The following is a 19624-nucleotide window of genomic DNA, read 5'->3' as shown; positions in this document are numbered from 1 at the left end:
TAAGTACTGCAGGGACTAAACTCTGGGATGTCCCTACTTCTCTGCCAACACAGCTCTTAGGCTAGGACCACTCTCACCCAAAACAAGGGCCGGAACTGTAAAATAAAAGACGATTCCTCCTGAATCATGAACCAGTCTTTGAAATTCCTTCCCCAGTATGTGAGCTGCCCAGACGACGTTGCAGCTGAAGCAGCAAAGGACAGTCGTGCGCTTTCATTAGTGTGCACCTTAGATCACATTCAGGTTTTTATTTACTTCCCATGAAATCTTCACAAGACTGTTGAGATATTACAGGCGGTTTTGTCACTTCTAGTGAGGTCACAGCTCTAAATACTGGCCAGTGCAGGCAAAACCAAGCCAGCAGGGTTGGACAAAATTGCCAGGATTCATTTGATGAGAAATACCACACACGACCTTAGTTATTACATCAACTAAAGCAACATTGGCTAGAAACGCCATGCCAGCTGGTCAGAGCCCTGTAAAAGCTTTTGTGCTCCTGCAGGTGTAAAAAAAAGGGCATTAAGCACAAAAAAAAGGTATCTTCATACTTTCTAGTTGTTCATCTGAGCTGAAAATCATTGACACAGGGATGAAATGATGCAGCAGTGGGGCAGGAATGCACAGAGAGAGCACTCACCTTTAGGAAAGTTCAACTTTTACTGGGAAGCAACTTAAGATCTGAATTGATGTTTCCCTTCCTATGTGGCTACAGGGAGCAAAGCCAAGCGCTACGACTGAGCCTTAGGCTGCGGACTGTAACGTGTAAAACGTGCGTGAACAAAGAGTTTGCCTTTCAAAGGAACAAACCACTTATTTCATCCAGGAGTGTGGTAAACCAGGGAAATATACCTTGGTAATTTGAGCTGCTGTGTGAAGAGATGCGAGTCAAAAGAAGGAGAGACAGTGAGTTATAGATTTGAAGAAAGACTGAGAGAACAGCTGTAAAGAGCCAGGGCTAGATCTGGAGGGCTGGACAGGTCCCCACACCAAGTGCTTGCTTGGATCACTGGACAAGAAAGGGAAGAGCATTGGCACTAAGAATAAAGGGAGACAGTGTTTGGAAAGCAAAGCACAGAGAAAGATAAGGTTTGCCTTTGGAAGTAGGGGAGAAAAGGGATATTGATGATTAGGATTGTTTACGTTGGAATACTCTGGTTACAGTAAAATTTAGTGGTTCTTTTTGAAGCAAACAGAAAGCCCGAGAGAACTCAGAGGGCTCAAAAATAAGCAGATCTGTGGCCCGGATTGTCTAGTATTTGTAAACAGGACCTGAACATGGCTCATATGGCAGAGGAGCTGTTATAGATTGCATAACTAAAGTAAATTTGCTAATCAAACGAAGAATATGTTAGTAGTTGACGATTCACTGAGTTGTGTAAACGTTAAACCGCCATGTTCTGTCACTATGGTTTACACATTCTGTTTTTGCAAGTTTTGGCGGGAAAGATGCTGTGTGCTTATGGGGGGGGGGGAATGTGCTTTGCTGTGTGGGGAAGACTGATTGACAGCATAGCAACCAATCAGAAAGAAGATTGGGGGCGTGTACTCACAGACCGTATAGAAACACTTTTTTTCTGTAACCGATTTGCGTGCCTTTGGGTGCAGCAGTGACTCCCCGGCCGCCCAGCGCTGTTTTGCTCATTTATCTTTAATCAAAGCTATTCTAAATTTCTTTGAGTCATATTTGACTATAACAGAGCTGTGAGCAATGGGGAAATGGTGAGGAGGAGACTGGAGCATCACAGGGTAACCTGCGTCTGGAGGGACCTGGGGATTTCCAGCCTGCTGCTCACCGCTGGGTCAGCTCCGAGGTCAAAGCAGCGTCCTCAGGGCTTTATCCAGCCTGGTCCTGACAGCCTCCAGGGAAAGCGGCTGAGCAGCCCTGCGGGTACTTGCCTCAGCACCTCCCCATACCCACGGGGAAGAGCCTCTCCTTCCACCGGGCCGGCAGCTCCGGACATGCTCTGGATGGCCTCCTCCTCGGAAAGCCCTCAGGACCCGCCGGGCTCCACCCGGCCCCCTCACCCACGGGCTGCCCCGCAGGCGCTGGCTGCATCCCGGCCGCGGTAGGAGCTGCACCGGGGTCAGGCCGGGCCCCGGCGCTGCCCTGCGGACCCGCCACGGCCCTGGGGCTGCAGCGGCCCCGCGGGAGGGCCCGGGTGAGGCCGGGAAAGCGGGGGTCCCGAGGCCGGGGACTGCCGGGCCCCCGCGTTGCCAGGCACCCGCGAAGCGCCGCTGAGCGCCACCCCTCGGCTGACTGCACGCAGGGAAGCTCCGATTGGGTAAGCCCAGTCACGTGAAAGAGGACGGTGGCCGTGCCGGGCCCAGGCGCGGCGCATTAGGGGCGGGACGGCTGGACGGGCTTCTCGCTTCTCATTGGTTCGACCGCGTCACATGGCGAGGGGCTCCGTTGAAGGCGCTGCGCGCCTATTGGTGGCTGGCAGCTCGGGGGCGGGGTCACGCTCGTGGATGTGGGCCGTGGCGCGGACGCTGCCGCTCGGGCCGGCGTGGCGGGCGCTGGCGGGTCGGGCCCTGTCGGGCCGCGCCATGGCCGAGGGCTCCGCTCCGCGGGGTCCGGCCCGGCGGCCCAAGGACATGCCACGGCATGTGTGGGCCCGCGAGCGGCGGCGGAGCGCGGGCACGGGCCTGGCGGGGCCCAACACCGTGTACGTGCAGGTGGTGGCCGCCGGGAGCCGCGACGCGGGCGCCGCCGTCTACGTGTTCTCCGAGTTCAACCGGTGAGTGCGGAGCCGCCCGGCGGGGCTGGGCACGGGGAGCCCCGTCCGGGCCCTGACCCGCCTTCCTCTCAGGTACCTGTTCAACTGCGGCGAGGGCACCCAGCGAGCCATGCAGGAGCACAAGTAAGCGGGGTGGCGGGGGCCGCCCGGGGCAGCTCCGCGGGGCTGTGTCGGGCCCTGCTCACCCCCACACGCCCCGTCTCACCCCTCAGGCTGAAGATCTCCCACCTGGACAGCATCTTCCTCAGCCGGGTGGCCTGGGCCAACGTTGGGGGGCTGCCAGGTGAGTGTGGGGGCGGGTGCCCCGGGCAGCCTGGGGCTGGGTGCTCTCGGCAGGTCCGGCCGCAGGCGGGGTCTGTCTGGGCCAGGGGTGGTCGCTTGGTGAGCTGCCTGGGGCGCGGTGCATGAGGAGCAGTGCTGCCTTGCCCGTGGGGCCGTGCGGTGCCGCCAGCTGCAGCGTGGTGTCTGTGGCAGCGCGTGCGAACACGTGGGGGATGAGGCGCTGTCTCCTCATCGTGTGTGGATTTGTCATCCCAAAATCTGCTGGAGTAAGAGGCATTACTAGTGTGGCAATGCCAGCAGGGAGCTTGGTCATGAATCAGCCCCGTTTGACTCTGCCCTGGTGAGGCTGCATCTGCAGGTATGTGTCCGGTTCTGGGCTCCCTGGTTTAAGAAGGACAAGGAATTACTGGAGAGAGTCCAGTGGAGGGACACAAAGATGCTGAGGGCTCTGGAGCATCTTTCTTGTGAAAAAATGCTGAGAGAGCTGGTGCTGTTGAGCTGGAGAAGAGAAGCTGAGAGGGATCTGATCAATGGGATCAATATCTCAGGGTGGGTGTCAGAGCATGGACCAGACTCTGTTCAGTGGTGCCCAACGCCAGGGTGAGGGGCAATGGGCACAGACTGAGACACAGGAGGCTCCATGTGAACAGGAGCAGAAACTTGTTTGCTGGGAGGTGCCAGAGCCTGGCCCAGGCTGCCCAGAGCGGGTGTGGAGTCTCCTTCTCTGAGACATTCAAACCCCCTGGACCCAGCTGTGTGATCTGCTCTGTGACCCTGCGTGAGCAGGGGTTGGACCGGGGGATCTGCAGAGGTCCCTTCAGCCCCCACCAGTCTGTTGTTCTGTGTAGTTTGAGGTCAAAGGGACCTGCAAACGTTTCTGGTCCACCCCATCCTCAGAGTAGGGTGAGATTAGGACAGATCGCTCAGGATGTTGCCCACTAAAACTCTGGAAATCTCCAAGAAAGGAGAAGATCAACAACGTCTTCAGGTAGCTTGCTCCAAATTGTGGCTGTCAAGATTTGTCAGTAGTTTTTCTATCTGTGGAGGTGACTCATTAAAATGACCACAAAGCTGAAGCAAAATTGAGCTCGGGCATCACGGGGAGCCCCAGCGCTCCTGGGTGCTGACACGGATCTTCATTGTGTGACCCAGCAGCAGCTAGCTGGGCTGCGCTAAAGCTGTTTCTTTGCTTTCTTTTAGGTATGATTCTCACATTAAAGGCCATAGGGCTTCAAAGTTGTGTTTTCCTGGGGCCACCAAAGCTGGTAAGTCAGGGAAGCTTGCAGATGGGAGAGCGAACCCTGCAAATGTTAAAAGCTTCCCTTGGAATAGGGGGAGCTGGTTTCAAAGGGTGAGTCATCAGACAGGTGTAAAATGCTGGTTGGAGTCAATGCCAGGCCGAAGGTTCTGCCAGATGGGCTGGCTTTAAAAAGCAAATCTCTTCAGTTACACACTTCTGCTCCTTAAAAGTGTCTTGTCAGCTCATATTCTGGCAACTCGTGTTTTAGGGAAAGGGCATCCTTTGTTTTCCTCTCTGCTCCCTCCCTATTTTCTTTTAATAGAAACTTGGTCTCTGATCTCCTGCTTAATGTGATCCTTGCCTGAAGTCTAGGCTGAAAATTTCGAATCCTCAGCACTGTTTAATTTCCTTGCGATATCTGCTGACTAATTACATGGATGGAAGGGATGGGGAGAGCGGTTCTTTATTTCTCTTTCTAAATGAGTAATGCTCACAGGTTGTGGGACCCCTGCCTGGCGTGTTCTGCCGGATCCTCTGCTGCCCAGTTTTTGTTGTTCTGCGCATTGAGCCTTTACTGTAACTCCTGACTGGTGCTTGTGATTGTGCTGCTTGAGCGCAGCCTCCTGATACACTCTCTCTTTTCCAGCAAAACTACCTGAAAGCGATTCGACTCTTTCCTGGGCCTCTAAAAAGGATGGATTTAGGTATGTAGGTTGGTGAGGTGTAGCTATATGAACTTGTAACTACTTTTTGTTTCACCTGGAAACAAGTTGTGTGGAACGGTACCACAATAAATGCCTCAACGAAAGTTTTAAACATTTGTTTTGATCTGATACGTTGTTCAAATCCATCACAAGAACTGTCTGGAAGAAAAAGTGTTTCCAGGTCTGTTTCTGGTAGGCAGTGGCCAGTCTGAGTAGGAGACATGGCTGTTTTGAAGGACTCTAAAGGCAATTTGCTTCCAGAGTCTGCCTGTGAACTTGCTTACTGTGGTGTCTTGAACTGCTTTTTGTGGATGATGGGATTTTAAGAACTTTAATTATCCACTGATCTTTGCGGTTGGGTGGAGAAAGGGAAGGGTGGCATTCAGCAGGTTTTATTCAAGAAGAAAGTTATTTTCATGATTTACACTTTCATAGAGTTTTTTATGAACTTGTTAATGCTGGTTTCTGATCTCTCTCCAGCTGTGCAGTTGCACACAGAGCCTGAGTATAAGGATGAGACGATGACAGTCCACCAAATACCTCTTACGGGTGAGCATGTGATGCTGCAGTCAGAGAGAAACGCTTGTTCAGTAACCCTGCTTAAGGCGCTTAAAGGAGCGACCTCTGTTTGAAAGCCTGAGTATGGTGAGGTTTATTCATTTGCATGTTTTTCTCAGGAGAAGAATCTCTTTGAAAGACACAAAACCTGCTGAGTCAGGGCCTTGGTTTGTTCCTTTAGATGTGGGTCTATAGAATGATGTGAGACATCGCTGGATTTGGCTTTCTTAGCCAACTGAGTTTCCTTACTGCTGGAAACTGTGATGCCTTGAGTGCAGGCATGGGCTTCACAGGGTTTACCAGTTTTGAGAGAATCTGGAGGAGTGGGATGCTGGGTGGCTTCTGAAATAAGTGATCAGAGTACACAGGTACAAGTCAGACTTGGGGGAAGAGCTCTGTGTTCTGGTGCAGTTTAAACATGACTGTCAGAGAGGAGTGAATGCTGCTCACACTTTTCTTATCTGTCCCTTTTGAGTGAGTGATCTTTGTCTGGTTTGATTGGGTTTGGGACAGGAAAACCACTAGCTGCTAAAAGTGTGTTGCCTCAGAGTCCTGGAGCATCAACCCAAGGTGGTAATAGCCCTAAAGGGGACACAGGGCCTGGATCCCCAGGAGCTGCCCAGCAAAACTTGGAGAAGGGCAAGGAAAGAGAAAGCCCAAAGAAAACAGGTGGGAAAAAAAAGTTATTACCTTTTTGACATTAATGAATTAAGCATATGCATTTGTCTCGCGAGCTGTTTGCTCTCTGGACGCAAGGTCTGCAGAGAAGCTCAGCTGAAGTGTTACATGGAACAGAATGAGTTCTGGTACTTTGGAAGTTGACACAGAACTGATAAGGCCTAGAAATAGGACATGATTCCCACTTGGGGTGTGATTAGTCCCTGTAGCAGTTTGCCCCTGGCTGGAGTGGGTGCTCCAGCCTTTGTAATGTAATTACAGGTGGACATTTGGGTTGATTGTTTTTCACTCTTGAGCTTTAGTTTGTTTCCTCATAGGAGAAACCGTGGGCTCTCTGGCCTGAGATGCTTGTAACATTCTGCTGCTGGGCTCCAAGCTGTCTGGATGATGTTGTTCCTGTTAATGCTTTACCAAACATTGACATGTTTTTGCTGTAAGAAAAATGATGGTCCGTGGTGATTCTGAGTAGTTTGCTTTCTTTTACAGGTGATAAAGAGCAGTGTGCGAGCAGGCATCCTGATGTGGTGATGGCTTTCCTGTGCAAAGTAAGCTTGGACATGAAGATCTCTAAATCAATGTAGAATATAGAATAGAGTATTTCACTTGAAAGGGACCTGCAATAATCATCTAGTCCAACTGCCCAACAACTTCAGGGCTGACTAAAAGTTATAACATGTTATTAAGGGCGTTGTCCAAATGCCTCTTGCTTAACACTGAGAGGCTTGGGGCATCAACCACCTCTCCAGGAAACCTGTTCCAGTGTTTGACCACCCTCTCGCTGCAGAAATGCTTCCTCGTGTCATTAGCACGTTTCATCTCGCTAAATGGATTTAATTAGAGACAGCATTTTCAAGCAGGACTTTGGAGAGCAGAATCACAAAATAACTTTAAAGACCACAGTAACTGTAATATGAGTAGGAATGTGTAAAAACTAGAAACATTTTTTCAGAAGAGTTCTTTATAGAGTAGCCAGTTGAGAGTGTACAGGTTCTGTTCTTGCTTAACACACTCAAACAGGGAAGTCTGTCCTGCTTACTCAGCTGAAAGAGGGACCACGAAGCAGCAGTGTGATCCTGGAAAGCAGAAGTTCTAGTAAAAGCTTTTTGGGGATGAACTAGAGCAGTGTCTGTGGAGCTGAAAAGAAAACAAACCCAAACCCTTGGCTCATGAGGAAACACTTAAACTGGAAGTGCATGGATCTTGTTTCCTGGCCTTTTTGTATTTGCCTGATAATTCTGTTTTATTGAACTCTTTTCAGATTCACCCAAAGAAGGGAAAATTCCTAGCAGCTAAAGCGCAGGAGATGGGCCTGCCAGTGTGAGTACAGAACCCCAGCCTGGGGCACGGGGCAACTTGATGTTGGCAAGGTAAATATTTCTATGGCCTTGTTTCCAGGGGAACTCCAGCCATCCTTCCCATAATTACAGCTCTCAAAAATGGGGAGAGCATCACTTTTGAAGGCAGAGAGGTAAGATGTATCTGTGCTTCCTGCTGCGGCTTTGCCGTTCTCCCTCCTTTGCTGGGTTCCGGGTGACAATCTTTCTGCAGAATTTTTTGCCTATCAGTAAGCACTGGGACATGTTTTTATTTTTTAACACACATTCTTGAGGCAGGGGTGGATGACAGTTGTTCCCTCTCATCCCTGCTAAGAGGCTGGCATGGGTTTTGCTATTTTTGAGCTTTGAGTGGCTGATGTTAGTTGGTGACTGGCTCCAGCCCCAAGTTGTTGCTGGTAGTGGCTCCTGTCATTAGGGAAGTTCACTCTGAAATGTGGTGATTTGTGAGTGTGGCTGTACGTCTGCGATTTGTCAGAGCTGCTTCATCTCCCGTCCCCAAAGCTGATTCAGTTCTAGTAGTGAACTAGTGAAGTTAATCCCTGTGTGTTTTGAATCTGGAGTTGGAGTGTCTGTGTAGCTATCGTTCCCTCCTTGCTCTGTTTGCTCCTCTTAGACCAAAAGGAATTCAGTGGTTCCTGTGTGCAGGGTCTTAATCTCTCAAACATGAGTCTGAAATGAGGCAGAGCTGGCTCTGACTGTGTCCCAGGTGATCTGTAAGTGAAGATACTGACCTGAGGGGTAGATCTTTGTGTCATAAGAATTTCACAAACCTTTTTTTTTAAGCACACTCTTGCTACCATCTGAATGTGTTGCAGGAACCTAGAAGCTGCTAAAATTCCCTTTCTTGCATTAGCTTGTGGTTTGGGCTGAGTCTAGGGTTGGCATTTCTTGTTACACAGCAAGGAATGAGAGCAGAAAGGGAACAGGAGTGTGCTGGCTGGGTTTGCTGAGCACTGAGGGAGCTGCTCGGAGCTGCGTGCAGGCCTGGCTGACAGAACAGCTGCCCAAGGAGCGGGGCGTGACGATGCAAGAAGGGCTGTGTGTGTAGCTTCACTGCTGTGATCTTTGTGTATCTGCCTGCAGCTCTTTCCCGAAGATCTGTGCACTCCTACTGATCCTGGCCCCGTGTTCATTGTGCTGGAGTGTCCTCACGAGGGTTTTGTGGACGCCGTCTGCGAAAATGAGACCTTCCGAAGGTAGCGGGGCTGGGTGACCTGGAGCGTTTGGGGGAAGACATCTGTGCTGAGCTTTGCCAAAGAGAAGTTCAGTTCTTGTTTGGTTCTAGATGTGTCTGCTCCTGTGACTGATGGGTGAGCTTCTTGGCATGGTTAAGGAGCTGAAGATGCAAGAAAGGACTGGTGGGGCATTTTGAGCCTTCTCAGCAAGGCCTGTGCAGGACCTGGGACTGCACCAGGCCTGTCTTCCCTCAGGGGCCTCCGGAGGCAGAAACATGCACTGCTGCCTTGCTGGGGAGCAATGCGGAGGCTGTCGCTTCCCTGCGCGGTGGAAGCCTGGACTGCACGTAGTGTCTTTGTAGGGCTTGTGCAGAAGGATGTTAGGTGTCTGAAACTTCCCTGGGTGGGGCAGTGGAGGTGTCAGCAAATTGCAAGTTTGACCCTCGTGGAGCCTTGTGCCTCCTACAACGTGGAGCCTGAAGCTGGGCTGCGCTGTCCAGATCATACCAACCACATGAAGTTCAACAAGGGCAAGTGCTGGATTTTGTACCTGGGACACGGCAATGCTGGCTGTACAGGCAGACCGGGGGAATGAGATGCTGGAGAGCAGCTCCATGGAGGGGGATCTGGGGGTCCGGGTCAATGCCAAGTTGAACGTGAGCCAACAGTGTCTCTGGCAGCCAAGAGGGACCCGTGTCCTGGTGCATCCAGCAGAGCATGGCCAGCTGAGCAGGGACAGGATTGTCTTGCTCTGCTCTGTAGCAGCTCATCTGGATCATTCACTGTGTGCAGGGCTGGGGACACAGGAGAAAAAGGAGATAAAGCTACTGGAGAGTGTCCAGAGGAGGGACATGAGGTTGGTGAAGGGTTTGGAGGGGAAACTGTGAGGAGCAGCTGAAGTCCCTGGGTTTCTTCAGCCTGGAGCAGAGCAGACTGAGGGCAGAGCTCATGGGCTGCAGGTTCCTCATCAGGAGCAGGAGGGGCAGGGTGAGCTCTTCTCTGTGACAGTGACAGACCCCAGGGAATGGCAGAAGATGTGCCAGGGAGGGTCAGTGGGACATGAGGAAAAGGTTCTTCACCCAGAGGTGCTGGACACTGAACAGGCTCCCCAGGGAGGTGTCACGGCCCCAACCTGACAGTGTTCAAGGAGAGACTGGACAACGTCCTCAGACACACAGTGTGACCTGTGGGGTTGTCATTGCAGGGACAGGAGCTGGACTCCATGATCCTTGGAGGTCCCCTCCAGGTTAGGACAGTCTGACTCTATGATTCTCTCTGTGCTCTGCCTGCTTTGAGGGGACATCTCTGGTAGTGGGGTGGGGAAACCAAGGTGATGAAGGGCTGAAGTGCCGATGTTGTCTCTGTTCTGGAATGTACCTAGGTACCAGGAGGGACATCCTGAGAACCAGGTGGCTTTGGTTATTCACATGACTCCAGAGTCGGTGCTGCGAGACAGCCGCTACCAGCAATGGCTGGAAAGGTATGTGATGATCTCACTACTTGGTTTCAAGTCGGTATTGGGCAGCAGTGTGTTCTTATGGTACAGTTGTTTTTCCCTAGAGTAAAAATAGCTGTTGGGTGGCAGCAGGGCTCTCCTGGCTCAGGTGAGATATTAGGTAATGGCTCAGCTGCGTGCATATGTCCAATTCTCACATGGGGCTGAAGCTGTTTTGCATTTTATTGTCCTCTTACAGATTTGGACCTGGAACTCAGCACATGGTTCTCAATGAGAATTCCTCTGCAGTGCACAACCCACGCAGCTACAAGATCCAAACTCAGCTGAACCTCATCCACCCAGAGATCTTCCCTCTGCTCACCACCTACCAGAGCAAGGTAGGCCAGGCCCTGCTTACCTGTGTACCTCGTGCTCCCAAGCAAAGCGCTTGTTTAATGTCACTTCTCTCTGTAGGAAGAAGAGGCTGTGTGTAGCGTACCCATTGTGCGAGGAGAGTGCCTCTTGAAATACCACTTCAGACCACAGCAGGAGTGGCAGAGGTCGGTGGGAATCTTTGACTTACCAGTTTTTGGGTGTTGGCTTGAAGCAGTGTTTCACTGTTAGGACAGTTTGTTGGCATCCTATGGCTATGGTGGCATAGCTGCCAAGCTGTCAACTGTGTCTTGGGGGGTGAGTCCCTGTACCTGAAAGTCTCAGATGAGGTGTAGGACATGGCTGCGTGAACCACTGAAAACATCAGATTGGATATTAGGAAAAAGTTTTTCACTGAGAGGGTTATCAAGCATTGGAACAGGCTGCCCAGGGCAGTGGTGGAGTCACTGTCCCTGGAGGGGTTTGAAAGGCACATAGATGAGGTCCTCAGGGACATGGGGTAGTACTGCAGTTAGGTTATGGTTGGACTCGATATTGAAGGGTGTCTTCCATCCAAATGATTTGATGGGCTGGCCAGTGGTTTCGAATGCTGTTTGTGTCCCTCACTCTCGTAGCCTTGCGCTGCTTTTGGCTGGGATAGTTAATTTTCTTCATAGTAGCTACCAGGGGCTATGTTTTGGATTTGTGCTGATAATACAGGGATGTTTTAGTCATTACTGAGCAGTTCTTATACAGACCCAAGGCCTTTTCGGCCTCTCACACCACCCTGTCAGCAAGTAAGCTGGGAGTGCACAAAAAGCTGCGGGGAGACACAGCCAGGACAGCTGATCCCAACTGAGCAGGGGGGTTAAACCACAGCAAGCCTCATGTGCTGCCCTGTCCTGGGCTTTGACCTCGTTCACTGTGCACCCAACTGTGGCTGTGGCAGAGAGACTTTCTGGAGAGCCTGGTGAAAGTCTGATGATCCTTCTGGATCTTCAAATAGTATCATAGCTGAAAGTCTCAGGAGGTTAAACACTTGCAGACTTCTCCACTGCTGCTTGCTTTGTGGGCAAGTAGGTGAAGCTGCTCAGTGACTATCTTAAGGGCAGGGGACCATGTGGTACAAGGGGACACCAGCTGCCATGGCTCAGGTTTCTGGCTCTTGAGCAGAAGAGGAGGACCCAGATGCCAAGAAGAGTTTAAGTTTCTCTGCTGAAGGCATCTGAAGGCCTGTAGTCATGCACGTGCTCAGATGTAGGACCGGGACACAGGTCACTTGTGCTTTTGGATGGTGCCTGGAGCCCTTTGGGGTGGTTGCTGCTGTTCTGGGAGTTTCTGTGTTGCCTCGCAGTGCCCTCTGGTGTCTGGCAGCTCTCTGGCTCAGACAGCGCAGGAGAGCACAGGGTTGTTCTGGGAGCTTCTCTAGATTATTTCTGTGGCGTGGCTCAGCTCAACCAGGCCTTTTTGGCACACACTGTGCCCGTGGATGTATCTTCCCCCAGCCCTTTGTCAGGCTGTTTTGGTGCAGTAATTTGGCTCTTTGCCCTGAGAAGTGCTGCCTTTTCAGTTCCTACACTGCCCCTTCCTGATGCCTGGCCTGTTCTTTCAGAGATGCTGTGACTGTCTGCGATCACAACGCGTTTGTGAGTGAAGCCTTGGATCTCCCCAACTTCCAGACTCGCGTGAAGGAGTGCAAAGAGAGCCTGTCTGCTGCGCCAGGTGAGGATCAGCCACGTGAGAGCTTGGTGACCCACTTCTTCAGAGCCCAGACACAGCTGTGGACGTGCAGTTTTCCGGCTGCCTGAAAGGTGCTCCTAAGTCCTCCGGGATCTGTGCACAGGACAGGCGTAGTGCAAACCAAGTTAGCACGTTTCCATTGGTTTTCTAAACCGCATTTCTTGTTTTCTAAAGCTTCTAGGTTTGGGGATTGAGTGCTGTTGGGGAAAATTAGAGACAAAGCACCTGTGTGGTTGTTTTTTTTTTCCTCTGAGCTGACCAGAGCTCTGCTCCTGTTGGATGCTGTCACAGCAGCCACAGGGGGAGTGCCTGTGTCTGGGAGAAGTTTTGTTCTAGGACCAGCTCCAGTGGGGCACTCTCCTCTAAATTTCAGTTGTCCTGTTGGTACTGGGGCTTCTGTGGAATGATACTGCACTTGCTGTCTGGATCCTGGTTCTGGGGAGAGTCAGGACCCTGTAGAACAGGAGTCAGATCCCTCTTGAACTGTCAGTTCTGTCCTGGGCAATGAGTAGAGTCCTTGTTTGCCCACCTTTGGATATGCAGTTGTCACCATTTAGTTGCAGGGTGACAATAAACCGTGGCAGATGCCTTGTAGTATGTTTTCTTGGTGATGCTTGTTCTGTCTTCCCTCATAAACCTTCCTGCTGTAGGAAAGTCAGAGGCTGATGGAGGCAAAACCAAATGTGCTGGACATGTAGACTCTGGAGGTACTAGGCCTTTGAGCTAAATGTTGTCTGACTGTGCAGTATGTGGGTAAGTTACTTACACATTCTTGTTTTCTCTAGGAAATGTGAGTGCTTATCCTGAAATTGTGTTCTTGGGAACAGGATCTGCAATTCCAATGAAAATCCGAAATGTCAGTTCCACGCTGGTAAATACCAGGTAAATCCCAGTGTTGTGCATTCTGCTTGGAGAGGCTCAGTATCTCAGGAGCGTGTTGCCCAAGGGCTGTTTTGCCCAATGTGTTGGTGCCACGGGGAGAGTTGCCCCTGTTGTGGAGTCTGTAGGACTTCAGTCTCTCTCTAGTTGGGGAAGACTTGAGAGCCACCTGTAAAACCAAACAATTCATTTTACTGCCTGTCCAAGGGTGTGTTCAGCATCGGCACAGATCGGAATGAGCTATTCAGACAAAACAGTGTCTCTAAAGCCTCGGCTGTTAGGTCTGGAGTAGCATTTATAGGCGAAGAGCACTGAGAACTCTATTCCTTCTAACACAAAAGATCCCCCCCTCCTGAGTGGGCCCTGGTCGGAGCTCATCCCGTGGCTGCTAAATGTCTTTGTCACTTGTCTTGCCAGCTCTACTCAGTCCCTGCTCTTGGACTGTGGAGAAGGAACGTTTGGACAGCTCTGTCGCCACTATGGAGAGCAAGTTGACCAAGTGCTGTGTAACATAGCAGCTGTGTTTGTGTCTCACATGCACACCGACCATCATTCGGTAGGTTGAGCATGTCGCATGGAGAAGGGTTTCTGTGTACGCACGCTATGCTGTTTGGGATTCAGGTGTAGATGCAGCTGATGACCGTAAGCTGTCCTGCTGTTAGGGCTGCATTCCCCAGGCACTACTGAATCGCTCTGTGTTTCTAATCCCCTCTCCCTTCCTGTTAGGGGTTCCCTGCACACTTGACAAGATCATCCAGAGTTGTAATTATTCAGCAGTGTCCAACCCAGCTTCCTTCAGCTCTTTCCAATAAATAGGCACAGAAGGACCAGTTCAATCACAGAATGTCCTGAGCTGGAAGGGCCCCACAAGGATCATGGAGTCCAACTCCTGTCCCTGCACAGGACACCCCACAGGTCACACCGTGTGTCTGAGGACGTTGTCCAGTCTCTTCTTGAACACTGTCAGGCTGGGGCCGTGACACCTCCCTGGGGAGCCTGTTCAGTGTCCAGCACCTCTGGGTGAAGAACCTTTTCCTCATGTCCCACTGACCCTCCCTGGCACATCTTCTGCCATTCCCTGGGCTCTGTCACTGTCACAGAGCAGAGCTCAGCCCTGCCCCTCCTGCTCCTGCTGAGGAACCTGCAGCCCATGAGCTCTGCCCTCAGTCTGCTCTGCTCAGGCTCAACAAACACAGGGACTTCAGCTGCTCCTCATACAGCTTCCCCTCCAAACCCTGCATCAAGTTCATGTCCCTCCTCTGGACACTCTCCAGCAGCTTTATCTCCTTTTTCTCCTGTGTCCCCAGCCCTGCACACAGTGAATGCTGCAGGTGAGGCTGCTACAGAGCAGAGCGGGACAATCCCCTCCCTGCTCAGCTGGCCGTGCTGTGCCGGATGCACCAGGACACGAGTGGCCCTTGGCTGCCAGGGACACTGTTGGTCTGTTCCAGACTGGGCCTGGTCAGGGTGGCTGTTTGCTGCTCTGCTGTCTTGTGTATGGAAACCGCACCAGGTCTGACATGTTGGGTGGAGATTTTCTGCTCTTCCCTCTTTTTGGAGCAGACACAGCAGCACCGGGAAGGGCTGAGGCACTTGTGTTGAGGGTTGCTGGCCACCTGCTTGGGGGTACAAGCAGTGACAGTGTTAGAGCAGCTCAACAAGTTGCAGTTGTTGGAAAAGCCGTAATTGTATATTTCTGGCTATTGGTTTTCCAAAAACTGCAGCTTGCTGAACTGCAGTAGCACTGTTGCCACTTCTGCCTGGGTATTTCTGACTACAGCTTGCTGTCTGCTTTATTCCCTTTGCAGGGGTTGTTGAACATCCTGATGGAGAGGCGGAGAGCTTTTGTAAGTAGCATTGTTGTTTCACTGCTCCTGAACTTGCTTTGGAATGAGGGGAGGGGAACTTCTGAGTAGTGGAAAACACCATCATTTCCCTACTTATTTCTCCTCTTTGATTTGATCTGATTTTTTTTCTCTTCTCTTTTTTTCCTCCCTGCCTTTGATTTCCAGGCAGCCCTTGGCCAGGCTTTCAGCCCTCTGTTTCTGGTAGCACCTGAACAGATCATGCCCTGGCTACACGAATACCACAACCACTGTGAAGAGATTCTTGGAGACATCAAGTGAGTGTTCTGTGTGGTATGTGGAGAAATCTGGTGAGGGCCCAGCTCTGGGTCCTCAGTACAGGACACACATGGACCTGCTGGAGAGGGGCCAGAGGAGCCACAGGAATGACCCGAGGCTGGAACAGCTCTGCTGGGGGACAGGCTGAGAGAGCTGGGGGGTTCAGCTGGAGAAGAGAAGCTCTGGGGAGACCTTATTGCGGCCTTTCCACACTTAAAAGGGGTTTGTAAGAAAGATGAGGACATACTTTTCAGCAGGGCCTATTGTGACAGGACAATGGGTGATGGTTTTAAACTAAAGGAGGGAGTTTCAGGCTGGACATGAGGAAGAAATCGCTGCTGTGGCAGAATGCAAGGTGCCTCCGTGACAGCTGCCCCTGAGGGTGGTGAGAGCCTGGCCCAGGTTGGCCAGAGAGGTGGTGGATGAACCATCCCTGGAGACATCCCAGGCCAGGCTGGACGGGGCTCTGAGCAACCTGAGCTGATGAAGATGTCCCTGCTCATGGCAGGGGGGGCACTGGATGAGGTTTGGAGGTCCCTTCCATACTAAGCCATTCTGTGATTCTATGAATGTCCTCGCTGAGTCCTTATTCAAGGCAAACTACTGTCACCCATTCCCCCCACCCCTTCATTGGAGGTGACTGACTCCTTCCACTGTGTGTAGAATTATGTTGCAAAGAGGAGAATAAGGTTTGTTACTTAGTTGTGCTAAATAGAGGCTTATGTGCAGGTTTTCCTTTTCCGTAGGAAAGGGGAGTAGGGCAAGTGAAAAAAGAGTCCTGGAAGACAGATTACTTGACAGTGGGGAAGAAGTGATTAGATGAGTTACTCAGGCACTGGATAGTGAAAACAAGGGGAAAAACAGGTGGGTGCACAAAAATGTCTTATTTGTAAGGCATTGAACTGAGAAGAAGTAGGCCGATTAAAGATAAGATCAGGTTTTACTTTGTGCCTGTCCTTAGTTCTCTCTTCCCTCACAGAATGATTCCTTCCCAGTCTCTAGTGAAGGGCTGTGAGAACATCAGACCTAAAGCCAAAGGGTTTGTCAGTTCTCTGTTAGAGAGCTATGACCTGGCTGAGGTAAGTTCCCGAGCTGGGGGGGTCAGGTGCTGCGTGGGGCAGGAGGGACCCTGGGCTCTAACACTTGTGTCCTTGTTCAGTTTCAGACTTGTGAAGTCCAGCACTGTAAAAATGCTTTTGCATGTTCAGTGCTACACAAATCTGGCTGGAAGGTAGTCTATTCTGGTGACACGATGCCCTGCATGGCTTTAGTAGAAATGGGTAGGTGACAAACCTCTGCTTGAGGAATTTCTTGGAGTAAAGTCTTGAACTGGTAGTACCCACAGCAGGGGCCCCCAAACCCTTGGTGCGATGCCTTCAACATTAAGGGGGGCAAGGAGAGTTTATGTCAGCAGTTGAATGAGTCGATATTCACCTGAAGGTCAAAGATATGATTATTTACACAGGTAAAAATGCATCGCTGCTGATCCATGAAGCAACGTTGGAAGATGGCATGGAAGAAGAAGCTATAGAGAAGACGCACAGGTGGGGTGTGTGCTGCTGTCTGTCACTCTTAGGAAGGCAAAGATGCTGAGCTGGGTTTTGTCCTTGGAGCTGGTGGTGAAGGGCCCAGGTCCTGTGGATGGTTCTGGTGTGCATAGAGCTCTTCAGCACTAAAACTGGTGTGTCAGTTGTTGCACCAGCTCTGTAACGCTCACAGTTCCTCTGAATATCCCCAAAGAGAAATGGAGGAAGCTTTTAAGTAGACGGTAGTAACTCTACAAATAGGCTAGGCCAAAGGACAGCCCCTCCACTTGATTAAATTTTAGGACTGAGCTCAGGAGGTAGATGTGTCATCTTAGCCGTGCAGCTGACCGTGCAATTCAAAGGCAGCGCCGCAGCTGGTGGTGCTGAGTGCTGCCCCTGGCAAAGGTGGCGAGACCTGCGAGCAGCTTCTTGAAATTACCTGTGAGTTTTAGTGCAAGAGAGGTGGACTTGCTGGCATCCCTGGGACAAGACTTTGAATAAGCCCTTGTCCCCAGTTTGTGGAGCTCTTAAATGCAGAACTCTAGGTAATTACAGCTGCTTTCCTGTGCTCAGAGTTGCTTAGAAGTCAGAGACTTGCCGTCAGCGCAGGCTGCCAGAGGAAGAGGTGCCTGGGCCTGCCTGCAAAGAGCAGGGACACCTTGTGCTCAGCAGGTGTTCGGTAGGATCCGGTGGTGGCTGATGGTGTGATGTGACCTGGGATGCTAGAAGAGAGGAGATTCAGGCTGGATATGAGGAAGAAATTGTTGTCCCTGAGGGTGGTGAGAGCCTGGCCCAGGTTGGCCAGAGAGGTGGTGGATGAACCATCCCTGGAGACATCCCAGGCCAGGCTGGACGGGGCTCTGAGCAACCTGAGCTGGTGAAGATGTCCCTGCTCATGGCAGGGGGGCACTGGGGGAGCTGGGAAGGTCCCTCCAACCCAAACTGTTCTGTGATTCTATGACACAGAGCAGCCTGCGCTGCCCCGCTGGAGGGCAGCCCTGGCCAGAGTGTGTGACCAGGGTACGTGGTGCCCTGTTCCTGTTCCTTTTGCAGCACAACCTCCCAGGCAATTCAGACCGGGATGAAGATGAATGCTCAGTTCATCATGCTCAATCACTTCAGTCAGAGATACGCCAAGATCCCGCTGTTCAGCGAAGACTTCAGTGAGAAGGTCGGAATTGCATTCGATCACATGAGGGTAAGTTGGGAGCTTTGAGCCAGGCTATGGGAAAGGTTTCAGTGTTGCTTTTGGGCCCCTCACACCAAGAAAGCCCTTGAGGTGCTGGAGTGAGTTGAGGGAAGGGAATGGAGCTGGGGAAGGAGGACAAGTGTGATGGGAGCGGCTGAGGGACCTGGGAGGTTCAGCTCCTCCTGGCAGAAAACCGAATTTTGCTGCCATCCCACACCCTTCCCAGCTGTTGTGCTGCTTTATTGGCTTTTTCTAAAGATATCTAGGAGTCAAAAGCTGCTGCCAGTGGATTGAACACGGTCGTCACAGTGAGAATAGCTCAGCGATCAATGAAAACTCATACAGGGTCCACATCACTGGGAAGAAAACATAAATAATTTGGCATATGGGATTGGTAGGGTTGAAATGGTGACCTGCACACTGGTGTCAGTGCAGCTGAACATTGTCAGTCAGGCCAGGGCTCCTCTGTGCTGGGGGCTGCCCGGAGGCAGAGATGGTGCCCAGGCACCCAACAGACAGAACATGGGAGAGGAAGGGGAATAAAAAGCAAGTTTTCTGCAGATGCTCCTGTACTTGATGTATTTTAGGTGCGTTTTGGTGACTTTCCAACCATCCCGAAGCTGATCCCACCTCTGAAGGCTTTGTTTGCGGATGACATAGTAGAAATGGAAGAGCGGAAGGAAAAACGTGAGATGCGGCTTCTGAAGGAGACCGCTATAGTCCTGGACAAACTGGCTGCTGCCGAGAACAAGGAAGCGCCGTGCCAGAAACGGAAACAAACCAAGAACCAGCAGGAGCTATCCAACAAGAAGCTGAAAACAGTGAACTGAAAGCACTGGGGCTGGGAATGCTCTGGTCTCTGCAGGCCAGGGGAACACGCGGTGCCGCGGGCACGGTGGAAGAGGGCTGGCCTGAGCGCTGGGCTTGGCTTGCTGGTCGGCTGATGTCCGCGGGCTGAAGCTGCCAAGCGCGAGTCCTTGTGGCAGCGCCGCCTGCTCGCACAGTCCTTGTCCTTTGGTCTTACCGGTCCATCTGTCGTTTTTCTTTTAGCCAAAAGTTCTTCTCTCTGAGCTGTTTTAATTTTCGGTTTTATGCTACAAGCTACTGATAATGTACCAGCAACAGCTGTGACATTTGCAAGAGATGAGTTACAAGAAGCCCCTGAGGAGCTGTGGCTTTACGAGAATAAAGTGGGCAGGTCTCTGTGTTAAGGGGAACGTCACTAGGTATCAGTGGATACCTAGGGGACACCTTCTGATTTCAGGTATCATAGGAGGAAACATCACAATAAAACGGGACCCAATTAAATTTTAGGTTTAATTAGGGATGCGAATGCTGCTGTGTTCCCATTTTATTTAGGTTTTCTCAGCTTTTTTTTTTTTTTTTCTTAAGTTGAGTTTTCCAAAACCTTTGTTTAGAATACAAAATACAAATAAACTACTCAAGATTGTACAGGAGAGTTTGTTTTCTGTAGCCTGCAAATGAAGACAAAACTAACACCTGAACTGTTCCAGAGAGTGACCTCGATTGGCTGTTCGATTGACAGCGTTGGGGTAAAAACCAAGATCTCACCTCGATGCTGGAGTTTTGGGGTGTCCTGGCAGTTTTGTGCCAGCAAAATCGTATTTGCCTGCTACCTCCAGAGAGG

The 19624-nt window shown here is 51.2% G+C and overlaps 1 protein-coding gene across 4 annotated transcripts; it reads left to right on the top strand.

Annotated features, from left to right (window-relative positions):
• Positions 1-2379: 2379 nt before the first annotated feature.
• Positions 2380-19428, top strand: ELAC2 (elaC ribonuclease Z 2). 4 transcript variants are annotated; one of them, XM_005513923.3, is made up of 24 exons: positions 2380-2738; positions 2811-2861; positions 2951-3021; positions 4221-4285; positions 4907-4964; positions 5445-5513; positions 6036-6191; positions 6687-6745; positions 7459-7517; positions 7596-7668; positions 8621-8733; positions 10094-10192; positions 10407-10545; positions 10622-10707; positions 12132-12241; positions 13045-13141; positions 13556-13694; positions 14947-14985; positions 15151-15260; positions 16241-16340; positions 16421-16541; positions 16727-16805; positions 17841-17985; positions 18564-19428. In XM_005513923.3, exons 1-24 carry the CDS (start codon positions 2395-2397, stop codon positions 18804-18806), a joined length of 2625 nt encoding a protein of 874 aa, XP_005513980.2. In that variant the 5' UTR covers positions 2380-2394; the 3' UTR covers positions 18807-19428. The 4 variants fall into 4 exon arrangements, with proteins under 4 accessions (XP_005513980.2, XP_064890595.1, XP_064890597.1 ...); XM_065034523.1 differs by having other exon boundaries at positions 16223-16340; XM_065034525.1 differs by lacking the exon at positions 6036-6191.
• Positions 19429-19624: the final 196 nt, after the last annotated feature.

This window comes from Columba livia, chromosome 18 (assembly GCF_036013475.1).
Source record: "Columba livia isolate bColLiv1 breed racing homer chromosome 18, bColLiv1.pat.W.v2, whole genome shotgun sequence".
NCBI classification, from domain to species: Eukaryota; Metazoa; Chordata; class Aves; order Columbiformes; family Columbidae; genus Columba; species Columba livia.
This window is presented reverse-complemented; position numbering and strand designations above follow the sequence as displayed.

What these genes read in the sequence shown, in the direction of transcription:
- ELAC2 (XM_065034523.1), top strand. Translation starts at nt 2,395, where the DNA reads ATGGCGAGGGGCTCCGTTGAAGGCGCTGCGCGCCTATTGGTGGCTGGC. An exon ending in CCACCAAATACCTCTTACGG is followed by an intron (nt 5,514 to 6,035) that starts GTGAGCATGTGA and finishes GGTTTGGGACAG; the next exon opens with GAAAACCACTAGCTGCTAAA. An exon ending in CATGGCTTTAGTAGAAATGG is followed by an intron (nt 16,542 to 16,726) that starts GTAGGTGACAAA and finishes TTATTTACACAG; the next exon opens with GTAAAAATGCATCGCTGCTG.